Source organism: Biomphalaria glabrata, chromosome 15 (assembly GCF_947242115.1).
Source record: "Biomphalaria glabrata chromosome 15, xgBioGlab47.1, whole genome shotgun sequence".
NCBI lineage: Eukaryota > Metazoa > Mollusca > Gastropoda > Planorbidae > Biomphalaria > Biomphalaria glabrata.
In genome coordinates this window covers 7803562-7824224 of record NC_074725.1, presented here as the reverse complement: position 1 = coordinate 7824224, position 20663 = coordinate 7803562, and the positions used below count along the sequence as shown (strand labels likewise).

The 20663-nt window shown below is 35.9% G+C and overlaps 1 protein-coding gene and 1 long non-coding RNA gene across 3 annotated transcripts in view; one reads left to right on the top strand and one right to left on the bottom strand.

Annotated features, from left to right (window-relative positions):
- LOC106057184 (uncharacterized) overlaps nt 1-16881 on the top strand; it is a 31024-nt gene extending 14143 nt beyond the window's left edge. Inside the window, exons 4-5 of one of the 2 annotated variants that reach the window (XR_008775104.1) lie at nt 6677-6818; nt 15639-16881. Coding sequence is in view for 1 of the 2 variants with exons in the window: in XM_056013060.1 (XP_055869035.1) it covers nt 15639-15766 (128 nt within the window). In the remaining variant the exon portion in view is untranslated. The remainder of the gene's footprint in view (nt 1-6676; nt 6819-15638) is intronic. The other variant, XM_056013060.1, reaches the window with a different exon arrangement.
- Nucleotides 16219-18950, bottom strand: LOC106060211 (uncharacterized). The gene is made up of 3 exons (XR_008775105.1): nt 18671-18950; nt 17499-17609; nt 16219-17125 (listed from the first exon to the last, which is right to left on the bottom strand). It is a non-coding gene; the product is annotated as an uncharacterized LOC106060211 (long non-coding RNA).
- Between the last annotated feature and the right edge of the window lie 1713 nt (nt 18951-20663).

The following is a 20663-nucleotide window of genomic DNA, read 5'->3' as shown; positions in this document are numbered from 1 at the left end:
AAAATATAAAGTATAAAGCACAACCAATCTCTTTAGCAAAATGTTTGTGCACATGAAAAAATATTTAAATGTCTTTATGGGATAGATGTAGATCTTAATAGAATCACTAGAATGATACTATTATAGAAACAAATTAGAAGTAATTTTCGAATTTCTATTATAAGTATTATAAGTTACCTTTTAGAAGTAATGATAAAACTGCATGTTGACTCTCTAACCACTAGCGGATCCAGAACTTTGGAGTGGGGGGGGGGCGATTTTTTTCCAAACCCTAACCCTAACGCCCAGTAAACCCTAACCCTATACATAAACGTGCGTACAGCATATATATATATATATTATATATATATATATATATATAATAATAATAATAATAATAAGCAGTATTTCTCAGTATTTTCTTGCATTCTTAACTTCAGAAACGCATTCTCCTGACATCTAAAGCTCTTTATCCATCAGTGGAGTTCGGGGCAAAGCCCCGACGCCAAAAAGCGTTTTCTTGCATTGTTCACTGCAGAAACGCCTGCTCCTGACATCTACAGCTCACTATTCATCAGTGAGTTTCGGGGCAAAGCCCCGACGCTTAAAGCGTTTTCATGCATTTTTCACTGAAGAAACGCATTCTCCTGACGTTTACAGCTCATTATTAATCAGTGGAGTTCGGGGCGTAGCCCCGACGCCAAAAGCGTTTTCTTGCATTCTTCACTGCAGAAACGCATTCTCCTGATATCTACAGCTCTTTATCCATCATTGGAGTTCGGGGCGAAGCCCCGACGCCAAAAGCGTTTTCTTGCATTTTTCACTGCAGAAATGCCTGCTCCTGACAACTACAGCTCACTATTCATCAGTCGAGGCGACGCTTAAAGCGTTTTCATGCTTTATTCACTGAAGAAACGCAGTCTCCTGAGATCTGCAGCTCATTATTAATCAGTGGAGTTCGGGGCGAAGCCCCGACGCCAAAAAGCGTTTTCTTGCATTTTTCACTGCAGAAACGCCTGCTCCTACATCAGTGATTTTCGGGTGCGAAGCCGCGACGCTAAAAGCGTTTTTTTTGCATTTTCATTTTTTTTTACATTTTGTAATTTCTTAACTATAATACAAAAAGAACAATTATTGCTTTGTCCGATAAGGGAAAGGAGATGGCATGTATCGCCCCTCCCACCTTTTTCCTTTTATATTTACTAATCATAAAATTTGAGATTAGAGTGTGGTGCGACATAATATACAAATGGTTTCACATATCAATTATATAGATATTCAACTATTTTTGTTCACAAACTATGTTTCCTCCATAAAAATAGGACCACTCCCCACTCAGAGGGCTAGAGCGGGGAGGGCAGTACATGCAATCGCCCCCCCCCTTACCCCACGGAATCGGCCAAGATACCAGAAGGGGAGCGACATAATATCAAATTTATATATCAATTCAACTAATCTTGCCCACAAACTATGATTTCTCCATAAAAGTAGGACCGCCCCCCCACTCAAAGGGTTTAGGTGGGAAGGGCAGTAGAGGTTTCGCCCCCCCCCCCCCACCAATCGGACAACAGGGGAACGACATAATATAGAGATCGGTTAAAATATCAATAACAAGTTTTAATCATATAGATATTTAATTGATTCTTTTAGCAAGCTGTGATTTCTACGAATAAATTGGACCGCCCCCCCCCCACTCAAAAGTTTATGGTTGGGGGGGGGGCGGATTTATGCTATCGCCCCCTCCCGACCCCACCAAATCGGCCAACATACTAGAGGGGGGGGCGAAATAATCTAAAAATAGTTTGAAATATAAATAATTAGTATATATTATTAACATAAGTAATAAATTCGTATACAAATTGTGTGACTTCTATACTAAAATTCGTCCGCCCCCCCGGGGGGGGGGTCGGCCGAGTGGGGGGGGGGGGCGATCGCCCCTACCGCCCCCCCCCCCTGGATCCGCCAGTGTCTCTAACTAACTCTAGATTCTAGAATATTCTGGATCTAATATCTTCTACAAACGAAATGATCAGAAATATAATCTGGATCTACAATTATATCTACCTACTAGACCTAGATCAAATAATTAATATTTTAATCTAAAAATAATCTAAGAAATACTATTTACTTCTACTACTAGATCTAAAATCTAGATAGAGTCTAGTCTAGTAGATATCTTAGTAACTCTAGATCTAGAGATTTTAGATTATTATAATTATGATTCTGACTAGGTATGGGTATTTAGATCTATATACTCTAGTAGATAATATTAGATCTAGATCTAATAGATCTAGATAGTAGATATAAGTATAATTATAATAGAAGTAGATCATAGATGTAGATCTATAATCTAGTTAGTCTAGTACAGATTTAGTTAATTTAATATTAGATCTAGTATAGTGACGACTATTATTATTATTAGTAGGGCCTATTAGGCCTATAGATATATCATCTATGCATCTTAGGTCTTAGTATAATAAGTAATCTAGATATATCTAGATCTAATCTAGACTCTAATTCTAGAATAGTTACATATAGTTATAGTAGAATCTCTAAACTAATTCTATAGATCTAGTCTAATAAAGTAAAGTAATATAGATTTCAATTAATAGATCTATATTCTATATTATTCAATTGACTTATAATTTTAAATTTACATCTAGATCTAAGACTACTCAGAGTTAGACTCGACTTAAGACTAAAATAATTAAATATAGACTATTATGACTATTGATCTAATAGTAGTATTCAGTAGTAATAGACTAAGAGGCTTAGACGTCACTAGACTCTAACTCTAGATCTAGTAAAAAATAAAAAGAGTCGACATTTATTTTAGATCTATAGTAAAGCAAAATTCTTTGCCTGCAGCTATACAGGAACACAATGGTGTTTAATAAAAAGCAGCAAAATGTAGATCTATAGAATCAGGATTTATCAAGGAGCGAAACTTGCTAGAAATATAATGAACACGTGTATATTTCTCGCCTTTCAAATACCTTGAAAAGGCGGGAATAGCTGCCATTATAGGGTAAAGGTCAAAAGGCTTTCTAGTGACCTGTGCACCCTCTTGTTTATCTCCTCTCTCTATTCATTATATATATTCTCCAAATTACATAGATCTAAATATTTATTGGTATGTATGTTTAAAAAGTTTGTAAAATTGGTAATTAAACTTTTTAGTTTGTAACTAAAAAAAAATAATTAAACTAGGATTTTAACTAAACTTTTTTTTTTAATTAAACTTTGGCCTTAACTATTTTTTTTTTCTAAAAGTTAGCAACTTTTTAGTTAACTTTTGCCCATCACTACTGAACCCTCAGAAATAAAACATGTAAAAGAATAATACAGTCTTTCATATCTTTTTGGTCCAAAACACACAAACTCACTTATAAATAGCAGACAGATTTTTTAGATTAATTTTATTATTATTATTATTCAAAGCTGTTGAAAAAAAAAAAAAACTTGTTTCTCAAACTCGTCAAGATCTGTAAAGATCTGTAAAGAGTATACGATGCCTGGTGCGGTACCTCATCTCGATGCCCCCCCCCCCCCAAAAAAAAAAAACAACTAACTAATTAATAACATTGCAAAACCTGTTCAAAATAATTGTATTCATTAATCAAATATTGTTAATAAAAAAATCACTTTTACATTAACATACTACAAATGAATACTACGCGCTTTCTTGCTGGCAAAAGTATCAATAATTTTATCGAAATCAATTTTTTTTCCACCAGCTCTTGTTCAATGGACAAAATAGCCAAATTAGTGAGTCGTAAATTTGTCATCATTGATCGCAAATAATTCTTGATCAGTTTAAGTTTGCAAAAACGTCGCATGTAGCGATGCTTACCGCAATAGTAAAAAATATGCGAATCATGATGACGATATTCGGGACTGAATCATCTAGTTGATATTTATTTATAAAATTCAAAAGCTCAACAGGTCCTTGTTTTGGAAATTCGAAGGCTTCTGATGAAACTGACAAACCGTTAAGCCTCTTTCGCTCCAGCAGAAATTTGTTTTTATCAATGTCGCTAGGTGTACTATCGAGATTGATTTCGACCTGAGGATTTAAAAGCTGGGACAAAAATTCATATCTATCTGCTACATTATGAAGTTGCTCGAATCGGGTGATTATTTCGTGAACAATCCTGTCCAAGGTAGAATAAATTTCCCTTCGTAGCTCTTCTTTGTGTGTAAGTACAGAGTAGTCACTTTTCTCAGCAGGCATCTTTTTCTTATGGCCAATACGTTTTTGAGGTTCTGTACTGGTTCTCATATCTGAGCACACGCTTTCGGCAAAGGTAATGCTGGCTTCAGCGATGTCCTCTCGATTACTACTTAAAAATGTCTCTAATGTTTTTAGTTTGAGTGAGCAGTCTCGAATAGACAATCCTTGTTTTTGAAGGTAGAATTGCGCATCATTAATTTCAGTTAATACAGGAGCCCAAAATCCAAGATAAGTGACAAAATTAAATGACTGAACAGCAACCAATAATCCACCTGCTTCAGATCTAGTCGATGAATTTTCATCTTTGCTAGTTAATGTCTCCAGAGTTTGAGCAGGCAATGAATAGTGACTTCTAGAATACGTTTTTGGACACCGTAGTTTTGACCTTTCATGACCGCAGCATTATCATAGCCTTGACCCCTGCAGTCCATTATGTCTAAGCCATCCGAACGCAGTTTCTCTAGAATCATCTCAGCGATTCCAGCAGCATGCTTGTCTTTTGTGTCGATGAAGTCAATAAAAGACTCACGAACCTGCACCCCGTCATTATCCATGACAACGTACCGTAAAATTTGGGAAGTTTGATCCAGCTTTAAGATGTCAGGTGTCAAAAATAATAGAGAAATATTTGGCTTGTTTTACTTGCTGTATGATTTGTTTTTTTAGCGTGATCCCCCAATTTTGTAATAAATTCATTTTGTATTTGTGGTCTGTATGTATTCGGTCTGGAATACTCTGGAACAAAGCTTAGTTCGAAGCACATGCTCCCTCAAGAGTGGATCGTACGTTGATAGTAATTTTACTAACTCTCCAGGTTTTCGTCTCTTGTATAATCAAATCTTGGGCCTTGTTGTCCATATTGTTTCCTACTCTCAGGCGAACTTCAAGTTCCCTCCAAGCAAGCGATATCTGAATGTGAGCTCTGCTGGTCTCATGTTTTTCTATTTTCGGGGATAACCTCAACCACTCATTGAATCCATCTTTGGATTTAAATGAAGATGATGAAATCTTAACAAACGTGGCCCCTTTACATTTAAGGAGGGAGAGGGCGTTACTTACGGCCTACGAGCGCTACAAAAGGGGCGACTCTAGGCTACCCACCACAATCTTAGTGCAACAGTGGAGAGAGAGGAATTGCATAAAAATGCGATAGTTCCTCCACATTGCGGCCAATTTGTCAAAATCATCTGGGCACTCCACTGACAGAATTCCTATTAGAAGAATTAATACTTGCCCTCCGTGGAGGAGATGCCGGCCCCACAAATAAACATGTCCCTTATAGGGCAAGAGGGAGCCACCAAGAGGCGATTAACACCTGCCATACTCCAAAACTTGGCGTCAGCTACACTAAAGTCCTACCCATCAGATGCCATTTTCTGCTATACCGATGGGTCGGTAATGAGGGTATGGGGCCCTTATAGACTACACAGACCGGACAGAACCAGAGATGCCAATTTCTCCGTCTGAGCTTAAAAAGGGTTTTGAGGCGCCAGCCAGATTAGTCAGTCTTGAGCACTATTAATCATTTTGTTTTCGTTACAGTATTACAATTAACTAGTTAGTTAAAAAAAAAAAAAAAACTCGTAGAAAACAAAGGTTAGCTTATTTAAAAAAATTGACATTATAATAGAATTATTTCAAAAATTAAAGTATAAAGAATCATAAAGAAATGAATAAACTAAGACAATTGTTTAGAGCTAGAGTTTAGAAATATATTTGTAAACTCAATATCTAGTTTAAACCAATGGACTAAACAATGAAGTAAAAAAAAGTTTGGCCTATCTTCTTCTTCTTCTTTATATTACAAAGCATTGATCAGTGTAGTAACAACATGTACCGTGTGTTTGAAATAAATCTAGTAAATTAGATTCAAACTGTTCTATAGCTTACATTGTATTGAAGAAACAGTTAAGGAGATGAAACAAAGTAGCGACATGACTAGTTTATAAATCGTTAGTTCATGTTTAAAATACAATAGTTTATGTTTATTCGTGTCCATACAATTAGTCGTTTTTACTGAAAAGCTCAGGGAAATAGAAAATTGGGGAATTTTGGTGCCCCTCTCCACTTGGTGCCCTGTGCGGCCCGCACCACCCGCACATTGGTAGCTACGCCACTGAATTTTCTTTTGCCTTCACTTGAAAATGCGTACGCTGAAGGGGCAATATTGTTATTCCATGCACGGTGAATAAGTGAGATATAGACTCACCAATTGGCCTATGATGTGAAGAAAATATGCAGGGTATCTGATAACCCTACTTTTAGTGTTACTTTAATGACATACTATAGGCTAAACACCAGTTTTGACTTGTCAACACTTTGGTCGTTGTCCTCTCGGTAACCGTTGGTGAATGTAACAACTAGGTTTGAAAGGAAACCTGTATTTAAGTTAAACATGCTCTATTGGCTAAAAATGTCAGTTGCTCAATGATTCTTCTCGTTCTCTTCAAATGACATCAACAGGTTGTTTAATCAATGACGGTATATGGAATGGAATCTGTATCGAAGTGGGTACTTTTTTTTTTGTACAGGTGTACCCTTAAAAAGTGCAACAAGAGGATCAGGAACTATCACGACTACTATGTCATGGATGTCTTACTAGCAAGTAAGCCACTTCTTGGCAATAACATAGTTCTAGTTTTATTCAGGCTTATATATCGATACGCGATTGATACGTTTATGCTAACCAGAAGGTCCGATCACAATGTCTGTTACTTATATAACGTAACGCACGGTAAGGCAGTAATTGCATACAAGTAGGCATACGCAACTTGAATAATAATAATAATAATAATAATAATAAGGCTTGTCTTCAAGTCCGAAGATTAACGAGGAATGCAGTATTTCCCATGACTGCGCAGCCATAGCAGTGACCTACATATTTTGCTAAATACTTTCGCCGTCTGCGTATGTCCTCGGCGGCGGATTTTCTTTCAAATGTGTATTTCGTAGCCTCTGTGGGTGACCTTCAGCTCTCTCGTTCTGAGGCCGCATGCAACCATGTGCTCTCTTCTATATCTAGCTAAGGCAAGTTTAGTACGCAAATGGACAAGAAAATACGCGAGTACAGGTTAACATCTGAATATACGTATTTCCCCATGTAAAGCAAAAAAAAAAATTAAATAAACAAGGTTACAAAGACAGTTTCCGTGGAAACACAAGCTTAAAATCAGCCCTTGAAGTAATCCACCCAGGCAGGTAAAAAGGCAGGTTTCAATATTTTCAGAAAAAATAGAATGAAATTCTATCAAAGGCAGATGACATAGAAGAATGGAGAAAGAAGTTTGACAGATCCTGTGCGGTGCCCCAACGGTCCAGCAGACCAAGGGATAGATGAAAGTGAAGCTAGATGACATAGAAGAATGGAGATAGAAGTTTGACAGATCCTGTGTGGCATGGGCGTAGCCGGGGGGGGGGGGTTGGGGTTCAACCCCCGCAGGGGCGTAACTAGGGATTTGGGGGCCCCTTGCATTTTGACATTCGACATATGACATGAGATAATGTACGCAAAAATATATAAGCCCAAAATCAAATTAGTTCAGTGAATCAGTAAACTTAACAAAAAATAATCATGAAGACTCTTTTAATGAATAATACCGTTGTTTATTAGTTAAATAATGCACAAGTGACAAATCTCAATTGATATCGCTTCACGTCGTGCATTCTGTGCAGCAAAGAAATCTATAACATCATCTTCATCAATACTTTTTAGTATTTAGTATTTGTGACTTCATTGACATTTAAAGCCATGATAAGCCTTTCTTGCGTCATTGTGCTCCTGGGATAGTTTTTGATGAACTTGAGCTTTGAGAATGATCTCTCACATGACGTAATGGAAGTGGCCTGAGTTAGCGGTATTCGGAGGAGGTTGCAAGGTTTGAGCACACGTAATTACCATATGAAGCCTGTTTCCTCAATATGTCTATTGGTGATTGTATTACTGGTTTGTTGATGAAAAGTGCTCGTGCATCAATGACAACATTGAAAAAGCGATTTGCCATTTATTTCATCATACAAACAGAAAAAGTAGCACAGTTTGTCATAAGCGTGTCTTCATCTAACAGGTGTCTTGGTTCAAAAAGAAACACAAAGTTATCCATTTTTTTCCCAGCCTTTGGAATCTGCCCTTCATCTGCATATGAAATCTGTCCAGCACTTCTGTCGCAACACGTTTGAATTGCAGTTCTATTGACAGTCCTACATTAGAACTCAACTTCCCATTAAGTATTTTCTTTCTTCTGGTTGTTTTGATTACAGGGAATCCATAGTATTCACTAAATTCTTTTGCTTTTTCGATGGATTGGGTTTTTGTCAGTTTCTCAGCATTTTGCAGAAAGCATGAAAGGATACTAATTTCTTCAGCAGCTTTCCGTATTTGCAGTCCAGATTTTTGTAGTTTCTTCTGAACTATATTAATTGGGCGCAGGAGCTTTAACCAGAATTCCAGATAGGCTAAAAAATTCTTAATTTTCCTATACATGAAGAAGATTCTGTGCTAATATTATATGATATTACGTCATTGTTGGTTGTTTATATTTTGTGCGAAAGCAAAAGTATTCAAAGCATACAAAAGTGGAAAAGATCCATATCTCGTTATGCTCGAGTATAGAAATACTCCGATAAGCGGACTGCCGTATTCACCATCACGACTGCTGACGAGTAGAAGACTCAGGGAATCATTCCAACTGATCCCAAACTATTGAAACCATCGTAGCTGAAAATGCAGAGACATTAGTCAACGAACGACAGATGAAAAGCAAAGTGAAATACGATGCAAAAGTAAGACTACCTAAAGATTATTCTGTCGGAGAGTTCGTCTAGGACAAACATGGTTGAAAGCAGTTGTCATAAAAAAAACATTCATCACCCAGATCTTACATCATAAAAACAAACGATGGAAAAACATACAGAAGAAATCAACGCTTTTTGAATGAGAGTTTCGATGTAGACATCTCTGGGTAATATGATACCGATGAAGACAATGAACTGCAAACTGTTGGAACAAACGAAACAGACAGTTATAGATCAACGTCTAGAGAACTTGTGCCAGTTAAGACATTCAGAAGTGGACGAATTGTTAAAGTTCCTAGAAGATATCAGTCTTAATATTTTATCTTCTTATCTTATATAATACAGACGTTACTTCAAAAAAGAAGATGATTACGTCCTACGCGTCATGCAATTAGTCATGCATATCAACCAATGACTTAAATTCTGCAAAGTCACTGGTCTTCCTGGCTGACTCAGGCAACCCATTCCAGTTTGCTCCCTATCAGAAAAAATCTTTAATCCACTGATGCAATGGACCATTAATGCCGAAATATCTTAAAATTTTTTAAGCAAACTATGGTGGTGAACTTTGTCAAAAGCCTTGGAAAAATCTAGTAAGATAGCATCTATATGTTCACTATTATCTAAACCTTTTGAAAAGTCATCAATTAGTCCTATTAGTTGTGAACTTTAAAAGGAAGGAAGTGATAATTACTTCAAAAGGAAGGATGTGCTAATATTATATTATAATACTTCATTGTTTGTTGTTTATGTTTTGTGCGAAAGCAAAAGGATTAGATGAAAATAAAAAGAGAGTTTACATTGGATTGAGGAAAGATGAATAGAGGGGTAATAACTCGAGTGTGAAGTTTAATTATTGACACCAAACCCGAATAATGGACTATTCTAGCATTATTAAGAATAAGTTTTGGATCTGTTATACTCGATTCTGTAAATTTTGCTTTAAGGTTAATTAGTGTAGCCATAAAATACTCGCCATTTAGAGCTATTATTAGTAAAGGTAACAAGATACCTGGAATTCGCTGTCTATCATGCAGTTTTATTCGTGGCAACAAAGTTTAAAATGTAAAACTAACTTTTGATCTCTGTGGGAAAAAATATTTTTAAAATGTCAACAAAGTCAACGTACTGATAGACCTAGATCTAGGTTTAGTCTTTGTTATAAATTTAGTCCATAAATGTTGAAAAAAAAAAGACACACATTGACACTATGTGTCAATCAAATATATTAATTTATGCATTTACAAATAAATTTCGGACATCCATTTCGGCCCCCCCCCCCCAGGTGGGGGCCCGGGGGGATCTTAAAATTCTCCCCCCCCCTTAGTTACGCCACTGGACACTCGGATCTCCACTAACGAAACCCTTGCTCAGGCAGGCTGGCTGAATTAGCTCTTGTTCTGGCTAAACACTGGAGGTTGTGTTGTTGCTGCTTCATGCCAGGCTAGCCCGAAACGGGTGTTTCGTCCTTTTATAGAGATATATTTAATTATTTGTATTTTTAGGGCTTTCCTGTTGTGGGTGGAACATTAAACATACACTACGGTATCTGACATGGCCTAAGGAACATTTAGGCCTAGTTTTAGCGACGTTGGTCAAACGGTTTGATGTCTAAGCGGGACATAACATATATTCCTTATTTTCTACATTCTTATCTAATCTTATATAATAATGAATCGGGATGATTTTTTGTGCCCCATAGCCTTGCGTTGGCAATATGAAGGCTACCTATACTGACGACTAGCCTATCGTCCTTTGATATCACAATGTACAGCCACAAACTCAGTATAATTAAACTCCAAGCATTGAATTGTTAAAAAAAAGAAAAAGAAAAACATTTTTTTAAAGTAGCGCGTTAATCCATAAACAGGTTATCTTCATATCTTATATAATACTAGACATATGTTACCCGCGACCCGCGGGTCTTTATTTGCGCATTACTGTCGATATAGTCACTGAGAGTGTTTTGTAAACAATTAAACGAAATAATAATGTAATAAGTAAAGCGAATGTGTCAATGTAAAAATAGTGTGAATGAAGCTATCAAATCAAAATAGCTAATAGGCTTAAAATTAAATCCATTTTTTTTTCAAATTAAAACATTTGCTTGTAGGCCTACATATATTTGATTAAAATTTGAGATAAATAGACTAAATTTTGTATGTTCATGTGTATAAAGTATAAAGTAGATCTTGAGGTAGACGTAGATCTAAATCTACACTAATCTAGAGTTCTGTGCTGCGCATGCGTGACCTTTTTTCATGAATGAATTTATATAGGCCTATCTCAACACGGCTACGCAGCTTTAGCGAACAGCGAACGAATGTATTAAAAATGCTTTAGAAAAACAAATTTGAATGTTAATTTGATTAAAATATGAAATGAATGGACAATAATTAGTATGTTTATGTGTTAAAGCATACAACTATCTTTTGCGAAAAGAAGTTTTATCATCTAAGAGTTCAATAAGAGTTTTATTAGACCTAGGCCTAGGAATAGACTCAGTAGAGAGATGTGTTTATGTGTAACCATTTGGTAATGTCTAATGAAAGAATGTTCGCCAGGAAATCTGTAGTCACAGATATTCGGAACTAATTTATGTAAAAAATGCTTTTAAATAATCTAGTGGATTGGATTTAGATGTATGTTAAACGTAGCTAATGATCATTTCACGTTATTTCTCTTTCGATACGAAAATAAAATTAGGTTTGCGAAAATGGGTTTACCCGAAGTCGATACATTCTTATCTATTAAAAACGAAAAGAGCGATAGCTTAAAATTGTTAAATGAATGGGATTATAAAGTGAACAATTAAACGAAATTATATTTAGTACGCGATTCATGAATGAATATAGATCTAGGCCTATCTCAACTCGGCTTCGCAGCTTTCTTAAATGAATGTAGCTTTAGAAAACCAAATTTGAATGTTTATTTGATCAAAATATATTTATGTGTTTAAGTATAAAACTATCTGTGCGAAGAGAAGTTTTATCATCTTAGAGTTGAATTAGAGTTTTAGATCTAGGGATGGGATTATAAAGTAAACAATTAAACGAATTAATATTTAGTACGCGATTCATTACGGAATTGTCTAATGAAAGAATGTTCGTCAGGAAATCTGTAATCAAAGATATAAGGAACTAATTAATGTAAAAAATGCTTTTGAAACACAAAATTGAAGGTTAATTTGATTATATAATGAAATCAATGGATCTTCTTTTGTCTTTTCATGTGTCAAAGTAAAAAACTATCTGCGCAAAGTGTATTTCTTAAAATTAGATCTAGGTCTAAATCCTTTCTATCTTTTCTCATGTCAACATTGTAGACATGGCCTAGATCCATAAAATACTATAGCTGTAATAGAGTCGGACAACTTTATTTTTTTTTAGGGTCTTAAGTTTGTTTTAGGGCTACAATACATACACTACGGTCTAAGTTGGTACCCAAGGAACATTCCTGCCTAGTTTTATCAAGATTGGTCAAGCGGTTTTGATGTCTATAAGTAACATACATACATACATACATACATACATACATACATACCCCTCACATTCTACTTTATAATATAGATAGACGTTACTTCAAAAAAGAAGATGATTACGTCCTTCGCGTTATGTATTCAGTCATGCACATTAACCAATAACTTAAATTCTGCCAAGTCACTGGTTTTCCTGGCTAGCTCAGGCAACCCGTTCCATGCTCTAATAACAGCATTTGTACAAATTTGTCCTAGCATATCGGATGAGGAATGTGCCTTTATTTTTGTGTCTTTCTGAATATTTTATTAAATTTTGTTTTTGTATTTGAAGATTATGGTTCAGTGTTTTATGTATAATTGCTACTTTACTTTTGAGTCTTCTATCCTAAGGCTTTCTAAATTTAGTGATTTAACTAAAGGTGTTACTCTGGTCAAGTGGGAATATTCGTTTGTTATGGATCTCACTGCTCTATTTTGTGTCTGTTCCAGTTTTTAATGTTGGGGGGTCCTAAACACAGGATGCATATTCTATTATTGGCCTAAACAAGGTTAAATAACATTTTAGTTTTATTTTCTTATTTGATTTATAGAAATTTCTTTTAATAAACCCTAATACTCTGTTTGATTTTTTTTTATAGTTTCATCAATATGTGGATTCCATGACAGTTTTTCATTTATTATAACACCTAGGTATTTTGCGTTTTTAGTCTGTGTTACTGGTTTACCATGAATAAGATAAGTGGAATTAATTTGTTTTAGTTTTTTTGCTACTCTTTTTTTGCTACTCTTAATAACTGTCATTTCTCTGGGTGGAAAGATATGCTCCAATTTGATTCATATTTCTGTAATTCATCTAATTCTCTTTGTAAAATTTCTGTATCTTGTGTTGTTTTTATTGTTCTATATATTATGCAATCATCTGCGAATAATCTGACTTTTGTTCCTGAACTAATGCAATTTGGTAAATCGTTTATGTAAATTAAAAATAGTAGTGGACCCAAGACTGTTCCTTGAGGTACGCCTGAGTTTACTGTTATTGGTGTTGATTTAGAGCCATTTATTATTACAGTTTGTTCTCTCCCTATCAGAAAATCTTTAATCCACTGATGCAATGGACCATCAATGCCAAAATATTTTAATTTTTTAAGCAAACTATGGTGGTGAACTTTGTCAAAAGCTTTGGAAAAATCTAGTAAGATAGCATCTATTTGCTCACTGTTATCTAAACCTTTTGAAAAATCATCAATTAGTCCTATTAGTTGTGTTTCACATGATCTATCTATGAGTAAGGGCATTATGTTTGTCTAAGTGGTTTATGATGTTGCTACATATTATGTGTTCTAGGATTTTACACGTGATGCTGGTAAGTGATACTGGTCTGTAATTTCCTTGGTCTGATTTTTCTTTTTTAAATAGAGGGGTGACTTAAGCTTCTTTCCAGTCCCTTGGTAAACTGCCCTGGAGATGCCTGAAAAAAGTATTTTGAATACTGGTGCTAGCTCATTGCTTAGTTCTTTGAGTAATCTAGCTGGAATACCATCAGGTCCAGACGCTTTATTTGGTTTGATGTTGGCTTAAAGTTTTTGGATTCCCTTTTCTTGTATTTCTATATCTCCTATGTTGTCTTCTTGGTTCAAATTAAGTAATATGTCTTTGTCTCCTGGGGCTGAGAATGCTGATGTAAAGTATTTGTTTAGGATGTTAGCTTTAGTTTCATTATCAGTGTGTGTTAAGTTGTCTTCCCCTTTTAATGGCGCTATGCCTGTTGTTTCCATTTTCTTAGACTTAATGTATGACCATAGGTTTTTGTTGTTATCTTTAGATATTATATTGTTTATGTATTCACTCAGCAGCTGTCTGCTTACTTTTTGGGTTAGGTATTTAATTTTTATGTACTTTTTATAAACTCTTTCTGCCTTAGTTTCTTTAAATTTTCTACATAGGTTTTCTTTCTGTTTACAAAGCTTCTTTAATCTATTATTAAACCAGCATTTATTAATTTTGTTTGATTTGTATTTAGTTGGTATATGGTTTTCTATAATGTTTTTAAGATAGTTTTTTATGAAATTTCAGAGGTCATCGACTGGTTGGTTAATGTCTCTTTCTGATAAGAATGTTTGTTGAAAGTTTAAAGAAGGTTAATGTAGTTGTGTTAGGTTGCATTTGTTCCAGTGTAAGATTTTTCTTTTGGGTTTTTATTGGCTACTACTTTTATCTGACTGTATTTTTATGATCTCATGGTCTGATAGAGCAGGGATAATATCATAATCAACTACTAATCCAGGTCTGTTGGTTAAGAAGAGATCTAATGTGTTGTTTAATCTAGTTGGATTTTTAATGATTTGATCTAAACATATGTTGAAAAAAGTTTCAATGAAAAGCTCATCTATGTCCTTAAGGTTTTGGAGTTTAGATAGTTGTTTATGGTTTTCCTCTAAGATAGTGTAACATTTTTTTTGACTACCTAGGCTCTCCGCAAACTGCACCACACGACAAAATCAACTCAAACGAACTTTACAACTCAGGGCTTCAAAGTAACGTAGGCCTAACAGTTTAATTTCAAATATATCACAGCCAAACTGTACAATTGTCAAAACATTAACACTGACTGTACAAAAACCTTGCTTCTGTCCCAGACCTTCTACACACACCGTGCTGTTCTGACTTCGCCTCGTACTGATCACATTGCGAGATAACGTGAAGTGTCTTAACTCTAGCACATTCGCTCTTATATAGGGTCCCTAAAGGCCTCCTAGAAACGGATGGAATGTCGCTTGGCCACTTTGGTTGATCACATTCGCCGTGACTTGAGTGCGTTCTATTTTCAACACAGGTCCTTCCCAAACTGGCGTGTATTGTCACTCGTCGCTTGACCGCTTGTCTTGCGCTTACCTAGGACGATTTGCGTCGGCTAAAAGCACACACAGCACTCCCCCCATCTGTGTCACCACCAGGATGATAACAATAGCTTTCTTTTTGGAACTGAAATGTTAGTGCCCTCATTATTTTCTTTAAGAGCTTTCTAGTTGTTTTCTGACTGCCAACTGTTCAGCTTATATTTGTAAGAATATGTAGATACGTCTTTATCAACTCTAGTTATTGTGATCTATGTTTTATCTATTCATGAGCTTTTCTCTCTCTCTCTCTCCTTCACAGGATGTCCAGACTACTTAGGTAATTGCCGAGGCCCCCAAGATCATTATACTGACATGATCAATGGACGACTGTTTGATAGCTGTCACTGCTATGTTTCTGGAGATTACGCGGACGGCTACTGTGACTAAACATCTTGGTGTTGAGGCTGCTGAATTTTTTTTATAGGGAGAACCATGCCCTTTTATCTTTATGCTTAAGACAGACGACTCTTTCGATTTCAAATTTTAAAATTCAGAACAAGACCATTGGTTTACAATAATAGCACAAAACAAAACATCTATATAACAACTAACCACACACAGGTCCTTACTGGAACAATTCATTAGACAGTATAGTATTTGAAGTTCCTTCGAGGTTGAGAATGTATTGGTAAAACTTTTATTATTTTTTTTTTAAGACGAGCATTTTTCATATTTTTACCGAAAATGACAAAAATTATAAGTGTTACAGTATTTTATTAGTGTCTCTTCATCAGGTTCACACACATTCTAGAGATTTAGCAGTATCTAGATAAGGACCTTGACCTTCATCTTGACTAATAGTATGATGACTTTGATCTTGACCTAGACCTTGATTGATAGTGCGATTACTTTGATCTGGTAGTGGGATGACTTTCTTGATGAACGGGACCTAGATTAAGGTGGAGAGCGTGATCTGTGACTTGATGACTGATATGATGAAGAAGATTGTCTTCTAGACTGGTGATATCGTACCGAGTCTGTTGACTAATGCCTCTCTGAGCTGACTCTGTCTTTATCATAATCTAACTCTGTAAACTCTCCACCAGGGTTTCTAAACACATGTAAAAAGTTACGGGGCTCTCCTTTGTAGTATTGTTTTTTTTTTTTAGGCCAGTCCTAAAAGAATGAAAATTGCATTTAAAAAAATGGTTTCATGGACATGAATATCTTTAATTTTATCAAAAAATGTAAAGTGTAAATTAACTATTATCATTTAATGTGAGCATTAACAGCTTTTTGGCTTCATTTTTATTATTCTTACCGTTACAGTAAAACTTTTTACTTTTTGGCTGATTGAATGCAGCTAGAGTACATTGTTAAACATAAAAATCATTTTATAGGCAGGCTTATGAGATTCAGCATTGAGAATGATATGAAATTAAAAATATACATGCTGGTTTGAACAATACTTAGGTGTCAAATTTACATTAGCAAACATCTTTTACGACAGACAGTGACTCAGACTAAATTCTCTCTAGTGTTGATTAAACGTATCAAAGGAACTTTGTTCTTCCTATACTCATTTCAAATGTCTTGTAATATGTTGTAAGTAGTGGACTTGTGAGAATACTACATTTCAAGAAAATACTACAAGAAAATATCACCCAAACAAAGAGAACACGAGGAGGCTTGGTGGCTGAGAGGTCACGCTCTTTGTTCCGGTCTCAACTCCTAATGAAGTACATGACATTTTGGGGGAAAAGTAGGCAGTTGGTCACTGTGCTGGCCACATGACGCTCTCATTATCTGTGGGCCACAAAAACGAATAACATTCACATCATTTACTGTATAGATTGCATGGTCTGAAAAGGGTACTTTACTTTTTAACGAGAACACAAGTAGGGAACATTTTAGGTAATTGATTTTAAGTGATCATATAGTAATTTTATTTTATACATGGATCTATCTTATAACCAAGCAACATAAAAAAAAAACAGCATAAAACACAACATATTACACAATACAAAGAATAAGTATTTCAAAACATACTAAACAATGTAAAAAAAAAAAGAATATAGTAATTATTGCAGATCTTAAATATTATAAGAATAAATTATTATTTCACTGGTACAATCTAAGTACTTTTCTGACAAGTTAGGAGGAGATACTAGTCAGTTACCACATATAGCAGACTTCCAGGACACAATATTGACAAATATACAAGTCAGCTGACGACCTGCATACCACCGAGCATTCAAATTTTCAAAAGCTTTTTTGCGCTGCAGACTTCCTGAAATAAAAATAAGCAGCAATAAAATTCTAGCATGAGTGCAGCCGATATGCCCGTAGTAGACTGGTATACATGCAGACAGCTGGATGTCACTCATAAAGGCCGCGGGATACACATTTGAGACCAAAATTAAATCCGCTGCTCTAGACAAAAGCAGACGGCGAAAAGAAAATCTGTATCGACCACCTGCTGATAATGGTTATGCTTGCCCTCGATGTGGCAAAATATGTAGGTCACAGCTGGGGCTGCGTAGCCACGGGAAATACTGCATACCTCACTATTCTTCGGACTCGAAGACACGCCTTATTATTATTATTATTATTATTATTATGTTAGAAATGAACGAGTAGTCATTCTCTGGCGCTGCCAGGGTCGAGTTTCGCTAAAGAGAAACAAAATTCATCGTAGTCCCTTTAACAGTTTCCACTGAGAAATTTTCTGGTGATGTGGCAGGTCTGGTCGACCGGCGGCGTAGCATACGCCGCTATTTTGCAGGGCCGGCCTTAGGCCACCGCAACCTATGCGACCGCAGTGGGCCCCGCACTTTCATAGGACCCGCGCTAATTCAAGGTGTATAAATTATTAAATTAAATTATTTTATAACTTAGAACAGATTTCCCGCGCCCTTCTGTCGATTTACCAGGAGCTCCTGGAAATCTCCTGAAATTGCAAAATAAACGAAAAAGTCCTTAAAATATACGGAAATATATAGAAAAAAAAGTCATTTTCGGGTGTCATTCAATATGGAAAACGCCAATCCTATGCGAGATAAATAAAAACGGCATTATGCATTAGCCGTAATTGTGTAATCTGGTAAAAGAAGCTTCTCGCGCCTCAAACTAATGAAGAATTACTTCAGGTCAACAATTCTCAAAGATAGATTGAAACAAATGGTAATTCTTGCTATTGAGCGTGATCTATGTAGGAAACAGAATTATCCTATTTGCTACACGCAGGGCTCGTAAAGTAATTCTGTACGTAGTAAAGAATGAATAAAATGAACAGACGAATTTATTTTCTAATACAAACTCTTAAATTTCACTTATTGTCCGCTTCCTTACCCAAACTTGGCCCCGCGAAATCCGTTTCGCATAGGGCCCCACAATTGTTAAGTCCGGCCCTGCTATTAAGTTACGGGTGAATATGCATAGTAGATTACTTGTTCTCTTTCCATGACTTTTTGATCACAATGGTTAAGTCCGGCGCTGCTATTTAGTATTTGTAAAATGTTTGTTTGTAAAATGTCTTACATGTTTCGGATGTTCCTTTATAGTTGAGGATAGTTTACTTCCTACGCCAAACCTCCCGCAGGACGAAGGGGGATGGGAGTAGGCAGGGTTTGATAAATCCAAACAACAGTCCAGCGTGCAAACCGCACGACCAGGCAGCCATCCGTAGTGACGGGTGAATACTACTTGTTCTCCCCCCCCCCTCTTGTTTTTTCGTGTGCTAACTATATCCGCAGAAATTAAAGAGTGATATTTCTTTTACTTCTTCTTCTTCTCTTCTACACTGTTTAGCCATGTGGAGACTTTCTAACAAACTGATACGATAACAGTCATCTGAATAGAACAGGTTTTGAGATATAAATATAACAAGTTTAATTAATCAGGCCTCCTTCAGTCGTAGAACGACCATGGTTCATCTCAATCACTTTGTTCATGTAGAAATACGAATATAACGTCAGCTAACGCATGCGTGAGTTCAGTTTGTTTCTCATGCTTTATCAAATTGTACAAATTATAAGACAGGTACGCAAGATGTACACCGACAGTAAGTGATGCCAGGCCCTTTATATAGTAAGCTACCTTACGTTGGTACTGCAATATGGTATTTTGAAGCCAAAAAATGTAATGTTACGAGCTTTCATTGTAAATTGGTTTCATATAGATGCCGGATGGAGCCTAATGATGTATGTGTTGGTTGAAGTCAACGTATTTCTACAGTAACTTGATGAGGACCCTAGATGCTTGAGTGTGACAACTGTTCGGGTGTTATTAGATACGAGTATGAACGTGAACATACATCCCCACGAGGACCAAACGGATATAACATAATAATTCACTTTGTTTGCAGAATGAGCCACAATTGAGTATGTCACTATAATCGAAGCAGGACGTTTTGGCGCCGCCGTTTTGGCCCCGCCGTTTTGGCGCGAAGGACGTTTTGGCGCGAGCCGTTTTGGCGACGGGACGCTATGGCGCGAAATACATTATGTACGTTTATTGTATTATTTCTTTTAAAAGAATTATTCATATCTATGTTTTGCATGAGTGTTAGTGTTAAGACATATTTTTCACGTACTAAATGTAAATGTGTGTTTGTTTTTCACATCATTTTCTTTAATAAACATTTTGGCTCGTGTATGTGTGTTTATTAAGAGGCACACTTTTATTTTCAAAAAGGTTTTTTAAGATATTACTTTAAAATTAAAAACAAAATGAAACTATGATAGACTAAAAATTGATGCAATTATTTGTTGACATTAACATTGGTTTATTGAATGACTGTAAGGTATCTCCAGCTATACATACCAAACACTTGCTAATAATAAGTAAAAATAGAATACATCATATACATGTACCATGTTTCTCAAAATATTGTAAGTATACTTAGACACCATGGTTATTTACTTAATTGCTGGAATTCAAGGGTTCATTAAAAAAAAAAGCTAAGTGCTTATTAAATTATCGTCAAATGATATCTCGCGCCAAAACGTCCCGTCTCCAAAACGGCTCGCGCCAAAACGTCCCGTCGCCAAAACGGCGGGGCCAAAACGGCGGCGCCAAAACGGCGGCGCCAAAACGTCACGTACCGCACTATAATGATTCCTTCAAGAGTCTACAAGCAACTAAAATAAAAGTCTACATAATTAATCTCAACCCCACTAGCTGTTACGTCACTAAATGTCATGTTCAACGTCCGTCTAATCAAGTGCGTCTCTAACTAAACTAAACCAAGTGCTTAACACGGGAAAGGCTTCCAAAACTATTGTATTAACTCCTCGTTTACAAGAACTGTTCAAGTTTCTGAAGCTGACTGACAAGATCAAGA